Genomic DNA, 15,516 nt, shown 5'->3' with positions numbered 1-15,516 from the left:
GTTGATTAACAATATTGAATTATGGCAAAGAAATTATAATTAAATTGCTAAATGCAGCTCAAACTTATAAAACATAAAATGTTAGATTTTATCTAGAATTGACATCATTGCTATTTTTTCTGAACTTAACTTTCTGGTATCTGTACTTGACCCCTCCTTTTTTGACTGACTCCCAAACCCATGAATGACAACACACATGCACCATATTCACTCCAGGTTTTCTTTATAAAATAAGTAATCTCGTACTCTCACATGGTTTTTGTAATGTCATACTCAAGATAAGTAAAATCCACACCGTCATACATACAACTTCAAAACAAACCTCTCCTGTACTCAGAAAAGCTCAAGTGTCATAGAAGTTTATACCACCGGCTCATATTCTCCAACATTTATCATTCAGCTTCCCTCAGATGATATTGATAATTTGGATCTTGGATCTATGGCAGCACTAACTGCAGCTGGCTCGTATTGGCTCTACTGTAGAAAAGTGGCTAATGAGGTTGGTTGTGCTTGTGGAGCCATCCAGATTAAAAAAAAAAAAAAAAAATCACTAAGATATCTATCGGTATCGGCTAAAACAAAGACGATTTTATCACTGTGATGGAAACAAAAACACCCTGAATGACCACAACAGACAGTTTTGAAAACTTAAAAACAGACACTAAAACAACTGTTAAGAGCCAGTGTTGGTTTGGTTGGAAGTCAGATATAGTTGTCTCAGAGGGAAATTACTTACTTCATGTTCACAAAACAGTAAAAATGGTAGCATATTGATAACTGGATGAATGTGTCTCAAACCCATAATGGACAACAAGTTACGTGTGCATCAAGTCTTAGTGTTCCGATTTTTTTTTGTTTTTAAATTTAAACAAATGAAATAATCTGCTTGGTTGGGATATTCAAATATCCAATGAAAACAGAGTATGTGGTGGGTCATGAGTAATGCATTGAGAAGTTACCTAAAATACAACGTATTTGCAACTTGTAAAATTTGTTGCTGAAATTAAAATCCAAGCAGCACAATTTTTTAAAAGAATAGTTGGTTAAAGTCCAAAGAAAAGTGAAACAGTGGTTTCTTTACCCCGTAGTTAACTAATAATTCACCTAGCATGGGTCAGCATGAGATAAGTTCATCATCATATACGTACAAATACACTCTGAACGTCACGATTTCCAATCTCACAATCTAATGCTTTTTTTTAGAGAGTATTTGTGCAGCACATCTAATCACTCCTCCTGCTGCTGTGTATAAAGGGCCACAAAATAACAACAAAATGCATTTCTGTGGATCAAATACAAGTACAAATGTAAGGCATTGGTATGAGAGGCTATTAAGCAAGCCTCAAACAGTCAACAGTACGAAAAGACAGTGAGCCACTCCTCTCACAGCTGCACAGGTGACAAATAAACAGAATGAAGTCACTGGTGTGTTGTACAATGATTGAAGAGGGGGCCTTCATTTGTCCTTTGTTTGCGATAAAACATTTCGTCCCTCCCAGCTTTTTATTTTCTCAGTCCTCCATCTTTGAAACCCTGCAGACACACAAAACACAGACCGACTGCTTCCGGTCTCTCCACATTCATTCACAGTGTAGTTAACGGCAGACAAACAGTCAGCTCACAGTCTGTAGAGACTGTCGGTCCGCTCCGGCACGACCGCCACGAAGCCTTCAACAACAAACATTCCTCGAAGTCTTTGAGCCCCCACCCATCTCCACTAGCAGAGGTCAGAGACGTAGTCAAAATCCCGGAAGCTGTCCTGGTCTTTGCCGGAGAGCACGCGAGGCTCACGTGGAGGCGTGAGCGCCGGCGCTTCAGTGGTGAACTCCTCGTCGAAGTTGCTGACGTCTTCCTTGCCGCCAATGGAGGGGACGAAGGGAGGCGGCACTTTCCTCTGCAGCAGCGCCTCCCAGTCCATGTTCTGGAGAAAGACGAAGAAAAAGAATTGAGAGACTGAACCTTTTTTTTTTTTCTTTCTTCTGCAAACAGACATGTTGACTTGGTAGGCCAGGAATGCCTGTGATTAATGAGTACATCAGAGCTGTTACTGCTGGTGCAAACAGAATATAACCTGCTGTTGCTTCACATAAAGAAGCTCTCCAAACAAGATATGGACATATTCTGGTCTATTTGGTCAGAAAATCAGATTTAAAGACTACAGGGATGAATAATACAAGCAGAACAGTCGTTCTCCTGTTGAAAAACACCCAAGAGAGTGACAAGTTTACTTACTCTGAAAAATGGCTGCTTCTTCACTTCCTCTGCATCCTTTTCACCAGAGCCCAGTCGTCTCTCTGGGTTCCTTCTCAACAGCTGCTCATAATAACACACAAGAATGAGAAATTATAAAGGGAAATTATAGTCAAACATCACTGTGTCACCTCTGCGGTTGAATCATAATTGTTTCGTATGCATATGCAGCATTTGTCATGTATTGTTCATGAGTGACGAAGTCTGCAAAAGAGGGGGAAAGTGTGTATTTAATATGTGTTTAATAAGTGTGTTCTTACCCTTCTCATGATGCCAATAGCCTCAGTGGACAGGAAGCGTGGATAGCGGACTTCATCGTTCACAATGCTGTCAAACACCTCCTCCTCATCGTCTCCTGGGAATGGAGACTATACGTGCAAACACAAAACACAGTTAATTCAATCCATTTTAGAGATCAGAAATTCACAAATCAACGCATTAATCACATGTAACGTGACAAACAAGTGTTGTTGGTGATTTGCACATCTAACTTTCTTTGCAAGGGGGAGTAGGAATATATAAGGAATCTAAGACTGAAGACATCAATTACAAAAAATACAAAATATACCTACATCTTTTATTTATAGACATTAAAGTCACCTTTTACACCCTTAATCAATATGTAATCAATTTGCTTTTGCTTGTGTAACTTGTGCATGATCTCATTTGATCCGTCATTGAGCCATTTACAGTACAGAGTCACAGGAAACTTAAAAGAAGCAAAAAGTCCTGGCAATTTATCAGGTCAGCCCATCCTTCATTTATCTAATCTGCTGTTGAATTCACAGTTTATGAATTCAAAAAGATCTGGAATTGATCAAATTCATCCAGTTCATAATTTACGCCAAGCTCAGCTGTGAAACCACACATCAGACCAATGTGATATTAATATTACAAGACATAAACTTTGTTTGGCTATCGCTTTATGGAAAGTGTAAGTGCGGTCTACTATTTCTCACCTCTCCCACCAACATTTCATAGATGAGGACCCCCAGGCCCCACCAGTCTACTGCCCTGGTGTAGGATGTATCTGTAAGGACCTCTGGGGCCAAAAACTCTGGAGTCCCACAGAACGTGCTGGTCCGATCACCAAAGCCCATTCCTTTAGAGAGAGGCAGACAGATGAATTGTTTAAAGTATGCACAGCAGGCAAACTGGACTTGATGTTACATGGAAAATAAAATAAGCTGACAGCATCTGACAGTAACATCAATATCCACCTTCTTTACACAGTCCAAAGTCAGCGATCTTCACATAACCATCTGTGTCAAGCAGCAGGTTGTCAAGCTTGAGGTCTCTATGAGAGGGAGGGAGAAGATGGAGTTGGAAAAATCTGTTTCTGTTTGCAGTATTTCACTGAGGACCGCTGAGAGTTAACAGGGATTGTAAAAGACATGCAAACAAACAACAAATGAAAAAGCTTTTTTAGTCTGTCGCTTGTTCAGTAAACACATTTTTACATGCCACAATAATGTGAGAGATAATGTTTGTGTGGGCTCCACTCACCTGTACACAATCTTGTGGTCGTGGAGGAACTGAAGTCCAAGAACTACACAAGCTGCATAAAACCTGAAGTCAAACCAAAGAAACATTATTACTAACCTGTAATAAAAAGGCAATCAAATGTAAACATAAGAATGACCACAAAACTGAACACATTGGTTTCGTTTACTATAAATGACAATAAATTAACTGATTTGTTGGCTGGACTGGATACCAGAAAACGTCATTTTAAAAAACATCCTTTCTCTGAAACATAAACACACACAGATGTTACATACACGGCTCGTGGCTCGGTGAAGACATCTGTGTGGATGTGCATCATCAGGTCGCCTCCTGCTGTGTACTCCATCACAAAACACACATGCTCTGGAGTCTGGAAGCACGCAAACAGGTTGACCAGGAAGGGATGGTGTGACATGTTCACAGTCTCGAAGATGCGCTTTTCGCACATCAGACTGCAGGAGGAAGGAGAGGAAAGGGTGGAGAACAGGAATAGGAGAAGCAGGAGGAATGGGAAGCGTAAGGAGGTGGAGATGGGAGGATGCGGAAGAGAAGAGATAAATGAAGGATTGAGCGGAGGAGAGGAAAAGCAAGAGACATTTACACATAATTAGAGAGTGCTTATTCTGGTCAATGAGACACCCACACTCGCCTACAGATGAACTGAAATCACAGTGATTCAAATGCACAACAGCACTGATTAAATATAGTAAAATGTACCCCCAGAGATCTAGACTGAAGAAAAACAACAACCAATCACAAAAACACAGCGCGATAAGCACATTGACACACACCTTTCCACCTCATCCCGAGCTACAATGTCTCCTTTCTTCAGGGCTTTGATGGCGTACATCGTGCCCGTCTTCTTGTATTCTGACAGTAACACCTGCAGACAGACACGCAGCTCATTGTTTGACTCTGAAAAATGCAAAAAAGCTGTACACGTCCTCTAGATGAGCATGTTTATAGATTTAATGAAGAAGACATCAAATATTTCTTAAACTCATTAGATATTATGATTGAAGTCTGAACTACACGATTTAAACCTGCAACTTTCTCATTTAAGAAAACTTTTCAAGACAAGCATGTCTGAGTGAACTTAATCAATATAAGACTATTGGGTTTATAAGCTCCTGCAGATGTTGATTGTTATACATTCAATACATTAAAAAAAACCTGAGGCACTTCATGGCATAAAGAACACAAAAATGCTCTTTAAAAATTCTCTGCCATTTATGGTGTTAGGGTCTTGTTGTAATTATTGGATAACTCTCTCCAGCCCAAGACTTTTTGTGATCATTGTGCATTTAAATTTGGGAAACCTTTTTTCTCCTCACAGTGTATTTCAAGTTAAACGTTTCATTTACTGAAAAACAAAAAAGCAAAAACAAACACAAGGACCATTCTCCAAACTGTACCTTCCCAAAGTGTCCCCTGCCCAAAACAGCAATGAGTCTGAAGTCCTGCAGAGACAGAGGACCTTTCCTCTGCTTACTGGAGAGACAGACAATGCAGTCAGCAGGAACATTCATAGTGGATACCAAAATAAACAGAATCAAAATCATACAAACGTCTAAGAACCGAAGAAATTTGTCGTGGCAGACACGGGAACTGTAAGCGTGAGTCGAGTACTCCATGATAATGGTTAGGACTTTATCAGAGCAGAAGTTGTGACTCGAATCACAGGTGTTACTGAAAACATTAATGGAGGTTCTGCTCTATTCAAATGTCCCAGTAAGTCATTGACAGAGAGTCATCATGAACAATACCAGGACACTGAAACAGAAGCCATCAGTATAATATATAAAAAGATAAACACAGACAAGGACAGTATTGAAGCAATTATATCCAAAAATTATAATGCAGTTAATGAAATGTTTATGTGTGTGTACCTGCTGACAGATGGGGATCGGACAGGGCACTCGGGGGTGAGGTCTGGGGGGGAGAAGGGCTCGATGACTGGCAGTCGGTCCTGACAGGGACAGAGAGCAAGGAAGGAGACACGACGGAAAACACACAGAAACATGCAGAAAGATGAGAGGACACAAGACGAAAGACACAAGACACATGATTTCAGTTCGGATGTGACACACAAACATTCTTCAGTGAGGAGGATTCGCTTTTTGTCTGGATTTTAAACCTAATAAAGACAGACGAGCAGTGGCGCTTAGTTTGTAGAGACACTGTGATCGAGTGCACGACAATACATTCAAGTCACCTCCGCTTATCTTATTAACTACATCGACTCCACCGTATACTGGGCTATGAATCAGTATGGGACTACAGAACAATGGGGGGAGATAAAAAAAAAACATAAACAGACCGATAAATATAATCAAAGCTGTCTACCTATTGTGAACTCTGACAACTCAAGAGAGCTCAAAGATTGTAAACTGGTTTTTAAAGATAGTGAACACAACATTATCAAACTTTATCTACTCAATTTGACTTTGATTACATAAACAACAGACTCTGGTTGACATGAGGCCTCTATAATGTCTGGATGGACAATCATGATTTTATTATATTGATGCCTATCTGTACATCCTTAGAGAAGGATCTGATGTCTGGTTTCTTCCATCATTTCCTTGTTCAGGATATTTTTTTCAAGGTGTCCAAATATATGAGGTGTCAATGTTGCAGGATGTTTAGTCACCTGAAGCACATTTGTGATTTGTCATGTTGGGCTTCATGAATAAAACTGACTTGATTTGTTTTTCTAGGAGCCTCTGTATTACACGACAAGTAGCTTAGAACTTTCAGAAAATGTTCAGTTGTGATTAAGTCACACTGACGATCGTAAGCTACAACAAAACTGGTAATTAGGACACAACTGATACATTTTATAGTGTTCTAAACAGTGTTGGGGTTATGTGTAATAATTAGTAATCAACGGCAATACATTTAAGCTTCTATGCTTTAATTACCCTCTGTGAAACAATATTTTGAGGAATTCAGCGTTAATTTTGTTGAAAGTAACACAAAAGTAGTATAATCAGTAATGCCTTATTCTATACAGATAGTAATATTGAAAAGCACCTTATTACTTTTGAATGACAGAAACTAACATGTACAATATTACATGTTAGAAGTAACATGTAATATAGCACACACTGTTCTAAATGACTACAGCTCTAATTATTTTCTTTTTGTATTGCCTATTGTTTGAAAATAACAGAAAGCCAAATAAATATTTTGTCTAGCTGCAAATTAAATCCAAAATTGGAGTACTAAACTGTAATAATTATTGCCATAATTATAATTTTTTAATTTTTTTTTAACAATCACTGATTAAAGTGACAAAATATCAAGTGTCCATGTGTTGATTTATCCCTCATCTTGGTGTCGAATGCAGAACAATTTTAGTCATCCTTGAGGATGAAAGTTTGGGGCTTTGATTGATAAATAAATAGATTTCCTTCAACCCAAAACTACCAGAGTGGATTTAATTTATTAAAGCAACCCCCTGCCCTCACACACACTTCCTCTCTCTCTGTCTGTCTCACCGGGGTGTTTGTGTCCGTGTCTCTCTTGTAATCGCCTCTTATCGGAGAGTCGCTGTCCAGACTCAACTTCTCCACTGAGACCTCCCTAAAAAAGTCACACGGACACAAACAAACAGACGAACGAGGTGATGCAGGACGGACAAATGAACAAACACAAAAGGGTTGTTAGACGTGGGGCAGAGAAAGCATCACATGCTTTATACTTTGCCAGGAAACACAAGGAACAAGGTTCAAGGAATGATGCTAAGGTTGATAGCAAAGTCTTACTTGACAGCTATCAAACACATGTAGATGCTGAGTGTTTCTCCAGCATGTTCATCTGTTTGAGAGCAATGGCTGTGTGCATGTCTCACCCAGAGTTGAGTGTTAGGCTGTGTGCATTGGGACTGTAGGTTCCTGAGTTGTTGACGGTGGGAATGGCATTTCGAAGCAGCCTGACCCACGTCCCGATATCCACGTTCATTTGACGAGCTCGCAGGAATGCTTTGCCTGGAAACACACATACACACACACAGAGTCATTGCTACATGTCTCCCAGAGCCGATCACCATTAATCCCTCTCACTTACTCTACCGTAATAGTTTCACATTTTCATCATTATCATATGTGTTTTGTAAAAATGTACTGTCCATTTTCACTGCCTACCTCGTTTCAAAATAAAATAAGGACTTCCTTTGACAAATAAGAACTCTTTCTTTTAGCTAAAATGTGTGTTCCTTCATGGTGTATTCTTTGTTTTTCAGGTAACGAAAAGGGGCAACATATTTGTTAGGTTTTTTCTATTACAGACTGAATTGTTCCAGAATAAAACAACATAAAATGATAGCATTCAGATGTAAGCGATGATTACAATAATTTCCTGATATTCACAGCGAACACAAGGAAATTAAATGATATTCCAAAACTTACACAATCACTACAAAAAGAGGAACTAGTTTTTCTTTAAAAGGTCTTCAAATGACTGAATGACCACAGGCTTTGGTTGAACTGTTATCATGCATTTCATTTACAACTTGTTTTAAGAGCTTGTAATCATGATGACGCAAGATCATTTGTTCACCACTAGGTGGTGCTGTGGCCTAAATGAAAAACCTGCCAGTAACCTCTTTCTAGTTATGTTCATTTTCTCATTAAGGTAAAGTTCAAACACAACGGTTGTTTGTCAATCTTAAAATATCCTCTATCTAAAATATACTTAATGTACTAAAATGTATTGTAGAGGATAAAATTGTGTAATTATATCGATGATCATCATGTTTTTGTGTTTCCTCTCTGCTCCCTGTCTGCCTCACCTTGCTGCTTAGAAAACACCTTCTTCTGTCTCTGAAGGCGAGGAACTCTCTCGATGACCGGATTGAAGAAGGTCACCTGAAAAACACACACACACAAAACATCAAAGATTTTATTTCCAGACGTCACATCGTGATGATTGAACCTTTCAAGTCTGATATTTCAAAGCAGTGTTTTTCAGCACAGGTATGTGTGACAGCTCGTGTGTGGGCAGGTGTATCGGTGCACATTTGAATATCTTTGTATTTATAGAGCTTGCATAGACAGGTGAGATGTATGCAAGGATATATGTGTCCAGCCTTTGTGTGTGGCTGTCCCTTTGCACATTTTCTGTTTCTTTGTGTGTGCATGTGTGTACCTCGGCCAGCAGCAAGCCCTGAGGCTCCAGCTCCAGCTGAACTCTGTGTTTCTGGTTGTCCAGGAACTCCTCCAGCTTCACGTACTTCAGAGCACACAGCGAGCGGTAGTCCTTCCAGTAAACTGCCATCTCCATTTCTCTCGACTAAAACACACAGAGACACACCGGCACCCAATGGTTAATAAAAAGACACTTAAACATACTCTATTGTGTGTTTATGTGTGTATTTCATACTGACCCTTTCCAGCTCCACAGTGAAGGTCTGATCCCAAGCCTGTTCTCCCACAGTCCTCCAAGCTGTCTGGCCGACCACTGTGTTATCCAGCTTCAGCACTGCACTCACCTCAGCTACACACACACACACACACACACACACACAAACACGATCAGCAAATTATATTCCCTCCGTAGGTGTGTTCCTATATGGTACCTGCCACATTCGCCCTGACCACTGGGTTTTGAGGCAGTTGAATTAAATTAGCTGATGCTGCTATCACATTATGTGTGACCTACAGTACCCAACGCACCAATGAAGTGATGGTGACACAAAGTCAATATTACTAAATAAAGATTTTCTACATTGCACAAAATCTGGCAGCATGTTGTTCTTATAACGGACACAATACTGAACATTTTCAAATGAACCCAAGACCTGCATACACACACACATTCATACACACACACTTACAGGAGAGCTCGTCATTCTTGCTGGGCGTCTTCCCGCTGACGGAGCCGCTCCGTCCGTACAGCCCCTTGCTACCCCTCATGAATGACCTGGTGTCTCCGGGGCTGTGGCAGGGCAGCATGACAGCTGTCCCCTTATTGCGACCTGGCACCACCTCCAACAACCCCACACAGCCCAGCAGCTGCACCTGTAGGGTACCTGAGGACAGAGGAAGAAAAGTCAGGCACAACCAACTAAAAGGCAACAAACACCAACGACAGATAAATACATCAGTGGATTCAACTAATACAAATCTGTAAATCTGTAAAATTCCACACCTGTTTTTCATTTACAAAGGTCTTGTAATGCCTTCTCTTCAACAAACAGTCAAAATGATGGGACACGAAGCTCAATCAGCTGTTCTATGTTAGATTAATTATTCTATAACCATGACCACTTGAATCGTGTTCAAACTGATAAAAGGTCCCCTTGAATTCCTTGGCTTCGTGAATGCATCTGTGTATGTGTTCAAGGACAAGTTCATGTATTGTAAAGAGATGGTTGAACGGAATCAATCATTGCGGTAACTGTGGGTGCAGCCTGAGTTCTTGTTTCAACACAGGATAACCGCACTGCCACAAAAAAGACAGAAAATACTCAATGTTCCTTTGAACCCTTTTAATCCCCTTGAGATTGAACTGATTTTTGCTGACTACCACGATGTTTTGTCTGGAAGCACTCCAGATTCAGTTCATTTGACATTTTTTGTTAAAAAAAAGTCTTCATTTCAAATAGCAGTAGAAGAAAAAAACATCATCCAACCTTGACTGGTAAGATGCCTCAACACAGACACTTGGTACACTACTCTGTAGTTTCCACATGCATTAGTGTGTGTTGTAAACACCTTTGTACCATCTTATCATGCACAGTTAAGCTGTTGGGATGTAACTGTTCAGTTTGTGTCTGCCACTCTCCGTGTTCGCGTCACTGTTGATCTATGAATACCTCTCGTGGTGTAAGTTTGCTCAACTTTGGCCTTTAGCTTTGGGTTATTTTACATACCAGTGAGAGGTGAGGGCTTGTTGAGGGTGCTGTATTGGTTGTGGAGGTAAGGGGCTCCATGGCGAGAGCTGAACGCAGGTGAGGAGGCCAGGACAAGCTCCTCTTTGATGACACTGGCCTTGGGATGGTCTTCTGGTAGCTCTGCCAGACGCTGGTCAAGAGAGTCCCTTAACAGGTCTAACCTCTGAGACGCCTCGCTCAGACGAGACTGCGCCTACAGGGAACCAACACAGAGAAGCTTTAATACAGTTACATCCACTGGGTGGACAATTTATCGACGTCACAATGCTGTATGTAACGGTACATATAGAAGAACATTAAAGGGGTTGGCGTGTGTGTGTGCGTGCGTGTGTGTGTGTAAATGTCTGGTCTAACCTCAGACAGGGCTTTCTTGTCCTGGACCTTGCTGGCCCCCAGGAGCCTGAGCACGTTTTTGGCCCCCTCAGCCACAGCATGCTCCACCCTGTAGTGATGCCTCAGCTCTTCAATACGTAGCTCCATCCCACACAGGTCCTGGTTACCTGCAGTGCCAAAATGGATAAAGGACATTACTGCATCAGTGTAGACGATTTTACAAAATGCAACTGAGGCTTAAAAGTTGAAAGGATGCTGCTTTAATCAGTTACATTGTATAGTTCGATCTTGGCAGGTGCATGCTGAGACTTCAGTGTTTTGTTATGGCAGCGGTATGTTGTAGGGAACTCCCCTGGGCATACTAAGTTAGGTTAATGCCTTAATGCAAGTCATGCATTACAGAAGAGTCAGACAAAGAAAACATTAGCAGTGCCTGGAGGGAGGTGAGCAGCCTCCGAGTGTTCCCAAGTAAACATCATTATTTCCAAATGGCTTTCTGAGTCCCGTCTTTAAAAGCAAACAGAGCGAAGAAATACCCTCTTCAGTCCAATGTTTCCTTTTTTTACGATAATGTTTTTTAGTAAGATTAATATTAAATTATACAGGCATAAACTACAGTGAAAACAAACAAATGAGTGATATCTCAAAATTAGAGTACTGATAACATATCAATACTTCTTGCTATTGCCAAAGGTTACAGCTCCCACTAATCAGATAGATGAGTGTAGTGGAAAATGTAATGTGATAATATAAAACTGAACCTCTTGCCTTTTATGTAGCTATTTAATCATGGTTTGAGAAAACAAATGGAAAATCTGTTAACATTATAAATGGTCTAATACATCAAGACGACATGCTTGTAGGTCTGTGCAGAAATTATATAATGAAGCTTCAGAACAAATCGTATACTGCCATCAAAAAGGAAACAACTTTAATTTAGTTTATTATACTTTCGTATTTCCAGCCACTTCAAAATGATAAAACATGCAAAACTGCTTATTTCACCCCTTAAATGGAAAGACGTAGTAATGTTAGCTAAATGACAGCAGGAAATTGGGAGCGATACGCTCAGTCAAAAGGTAAAAGCATCCTCAAGCTCCCTTACTTAGGAAGACAGACATGGGGTCAGCATCAGAGTCACAACAGTGAAGAACAATAACAGCTAAGTGGTTAGCTTAATGGCTCAGTAGCAGCCTCTCACACTGGGCAATAAGCACAACGGAGCACACTGGTATGGGGAGAGGAGGCGCAAGATAAGAAAAAGCACAAAAGGATCAATAGCATTCAAAACAAGGTGCATGTGGCTTTTTAAATCCAAGGTTAAAAACAAGGAAGGACAAAATGACACAGGAGGAGTGATTACACATGATTTTTATGACCTATGAGCTGTTAAAATGCTGCATGAGACGGGAGGAGAAGGAGAGGGAAAGGGGGAGGTAGGGGTGGAAGTGGATGTGGATGCTTTTATCTCCTAATAAGGTGTTCTGCCTGGAGCCCAGACCCTGCTAGATGACCCCTCCACCGGGTGTGGTGCCTGGAGACTGTCAGTCTGTGTACACTATACACACAACCCCTGTGTGTATGAGTGAGACTGTGGTTTTAAGGAGAAAGACAGAATAACCTCGAAAGATCCAGAGACTATGCAGCACAAGAGAAACATTTATACTGAGGTTACCATTACAGGCAATATAATACCTAAAGAGATGGTGTAGAAAGACATATTCTCTTTATGTCTTCATCAAGGGTTTGATGCTCAAGCTTGAAGAACTAAACTTTATTGAAATACTTCAGCTATGTATCATAACACTCCTAACAACACTTTCATGATACACAGTTGATAACTATAAAAAATGGATAAAAATTCATTGCAACAGAGATATCATCTTCTTTCTTCCTCACATACGTGTTCCTGATAGATTACTGCCTGCATTTCCAACATGCAATGCATTCCGACTTGATGCACATGAACGCACCGACATCGGAAGACGACTTCCCAGCTCAGAGAGTACGACCATACGGCAAGAGATTCAGGTGTGTTATGCTTGTGGTGGCTAATGTAGCTGGAAGCAAAGATGAAGAGCGAGCCACTGAGGTCTGATAGGCTCATTCTTACCAACTCTCCCAGACTTTTTCAGTCTTCAGCACCAACTGAGGCGGACTCTGAGTGAGACCACTTGAGGCAATTTATTAAACTTCACACAACTCCCTCTGGAGGATTTACACAACTTTTTCCACATTCGCTGTAGCACTCCCCTTGACCTGTAAACCAGTTTGATGTGTTAAATCAGTGGAGTTGACCTAAGTACAAAATCATTGCAGCTCAATCTGATCATTAACATCCAAAGTACTATTTTTATAACGTTAATGCAGTGGAAGGAGCTTTATATCATTAATAAACCAAATAGGTTTTCCACACTGAGGACATGGAGAGATAAAGTACGGCCCTTAACTCCTTCCAAATGGCCATTATCGTCTTTGCCTTAAAAGACAGCCACTTTCTTAATAGCCATCAGCTGCCTCTTACATGAGCAGAGAGGAATAGATGGCCCCGCAGGGAGTACACCAACTGTCTCTTGAAAAAAAAATGTTTTTTGGTTTTACTTCTACCCCCTCCCAGCGCTCCCTCATTGCTCCCCTGCTGCATTTTACAAAACCACCATCCCACATAACTCATTGCCCCATCACCATTGACCTGCTCTGAAATGTCATTTATCAGCCTGAGTGTGTATCACAAAGAAAAGAAAGTGAATAGGACACATTTGTTTGTTTGTTTCTTGGAGTACATGACCACACTTGGGTAAATTTAATACCCACAATCCCCCTCCTGGAGAATGTTTTTGTTCTGCTTCTACACACAACACTTTAATGTTGCGTGTGTGTGTGCGAGTGCGAGTGCGAGTGTGAGTGTGAGAGAGAGAGAGAGAGAGAGAGAGAGAGAGAGAGAGAGAGAGAGAGAGAGAGAGAGAGAGAGAGAGAGAGAGAGAGAGAGAGAGAGAGAGAGAGAGAGAGAGAGAGAGAGAGAGGCTCTCTGCTTTAATGTGTGAAAAGACACTTTTCATCTGCTGGTCCTTTTGTTGGAGGGTTGTATTTTGTGTGAATTTGATTGATTGTGGTAATGTGCCAGGTGGCCCATTTCATCGGCTTTGTGTCTTTTTCACATAAAAACACACACGCGCGTATGCACTAAGTCCACTGTGCATCAAGCCCAACCGTTCTCTTCATCTTCTAACAGACAAAAATAAGGCGGTGAGATGTGAAACACTGGGCCGGCTCTTTATTGATCTGTTTATGTTACTGTGTGTCTGCTGTCTGCAGCTGCTGCTCAGAACAGACTGTAGCATGGCCGCAGATCACATGAAGATAGAGATGAAAAGCATCCCGTCAATGGCAGCTGACCACTCTCTTAAAACACACAGGTCACATGGCTCACTTTTCTATGAAATATGAGCCAAAAATGTTATATGACCAAAATCGCACATTCCACAATACTGTAAGTCATTTCATATCAGATAATGATCTAAAAGACATCAGCTAAAACAACTGCAAACATTAAAGGATCAGTCTGCGGCGTCATTTGCAAAGTGCAATTTTGAGGTCAGTCTCAGAGTTTTCATACCGAAACCACGTCCTTGTTCTGTCTTGGCTTGTCAGAGTCCTGCTCCTGTTCGAAAATGTCTTACTCGGTTTTGCGTTCACTCTCCTCCGTGTTTGTTTCTGTTGCCTTCCACAAATTTCCTTTTTTCGGAAGGGCCAAAGCACCATCCATCCAAATGATGAAAAATATCGCCGTAAATAGTGTGATTTGCGACAAAACAAAATTAATTATAGATAGATGGTTTTATGTAAATGTATTTTTAATTTTTTTAACTTTAATGTTATGGGACCATTTGTCTTCGCTACCTGCATCTGGCACTACTTTTAGTGAAAACCCAAATCCAAGAGTGCTAACCTTTCAAAATTCAACCAAATATTGAGCAAGACAACATATTCTAAACTTTTTTTTATCAAAAGATCACGACCACAAGTGTTTTTTGCATTACTGGGGCCACATTTTAACCTCAGTACATTGTATTCATTCATTAAGCAAATCAAACTCACCCTGTGTGTCATCATTGTGCTCAGTGGCCTGCACAGCTTTGCGGATTTGCATGCGGATTATGTCAATTTTGGTCTTACTATCCTGCAGCATCTGTTGGGCCGTCTGCAGCATCTTCTTGTCCTGATGGGAGCAGAGACAAGACAAGGAACAAATCATGACACAGGAAGCTGCATAGTACACAATATAGTACCAGGAAAACTTATAGCAACACAGATAAATCATTAATCATTTCCCTCTTTCTTTTGATTGATCACTATAGGTTTTTAAATTGTATATGTAGTGAAACAGGAAGGGAAGAGGAGGTGTGAGCGCAAGGTCGAATGGCAAGGTGAAACACGCGGCAGAATATAAGGGGGGGGGGATCTTTGTAGTAATCAAGGGATGAGGTGTGTGCATAAAGAAATGTGTGTCCCACATCATACACATTTAA

At 40.7% G+C, this 15,516-nt stretch overlaps 1 protein-coding gene across 2 annotated transcripts in view; it reads right to left on the bottom strand.

Moving 5' to 3' along the window:
• Positions 1-206: 206 nt before the first annotated feature.
• Positions 207-15,516, bottom strand: part of pkn1a (protein kinase N1a) — a 54,922-nt gene continuing 39,612 nt past the window's right edge. For both annotated transcript variants that reach the window (XM_030424819.1, XM_030424813.1), the window contains exons 5-23: positions 15,086-15,206; positions 11,009-11,154; positions 10,634-10,847; positions 9,596-9,790; positions 9,146-9,255; positions 8,908-9,051; positions 8,552-8,627; positions 7,613-7,748; positions 7,260-7,344; positions 5,646-5,725; positions 5,172-5,247; positions 4,548-4,639; positions 4,032-4,208; positions 3,757-3,819; positions 3,471-3,547; positions 3,210-3,352; positions 2,511-2,618; positions 2,233-2,313; positions 207-1,921 (exon numbers count right to left, since the gene is read on the bottom strand). In XM_030424819.1, coding sequence (XP_030280679.1) covers positions 1,718-1,921; positions 2,233-2,313; positions 2,511-2,618; positions 3,210-3,352; positions 3,471-3,547; positions 3,757-3,819; positions 4,032-4,208; positions 4,548-4,639; positions 5,172-5,247; positions 5,646-5,725; positions 7,260-7,344; positions 7,613-7,748; positions 8,552-8,627; positions 8,908-9,051; positions 9,146-9,255; positions 9,596-9,790; positions 10,634-10,847; positions 11,009-11,154; positions 15,086-15,206 — 2,328 coding nt within the window. In that variant the 3' untranslated portion in view covers positions 207-1,717. The remainder of the gene's footprint in view (positions 1,922-2,232; positions 2,314-2,510; positions 2,619-3,209; positions 3,353-3,470; positions 3,548-3,756; positions 3,820-4,031; positions 4,209-4,547; positions 4,640-5,171; positions 5,248-5,645; positions 5,726-7,259; positions 7,345-7,612; positions 7,749-8,551; positions 8,628-8,907; positions 9,052-9,145; positions 9,256-9,595; positions 9,791-10,633; positions 10,848-11,008; positions 11,155-15,085; positions 15,207-15,516) is intronic.

Source organism: Sparus aurata, chromosome 1 (genome assembly GCF_900880675.1).
Source record: "Sparus aurata chromosome 1, fSpaAur1.1, whole genome shotgun sequence".
In the NCBI taxonomy this organism is placed as follows: Eukaryota; Metazoa; Chordata; class Actinopteri; order Spariformes; family Sparidae; genus Sparus; species Sparus aurata.
The sequence above is the reverse complement of the archived record's forward strand: the minus strand, read 5'-3'. Positions and strand labels throughout refer to the sequence as shown.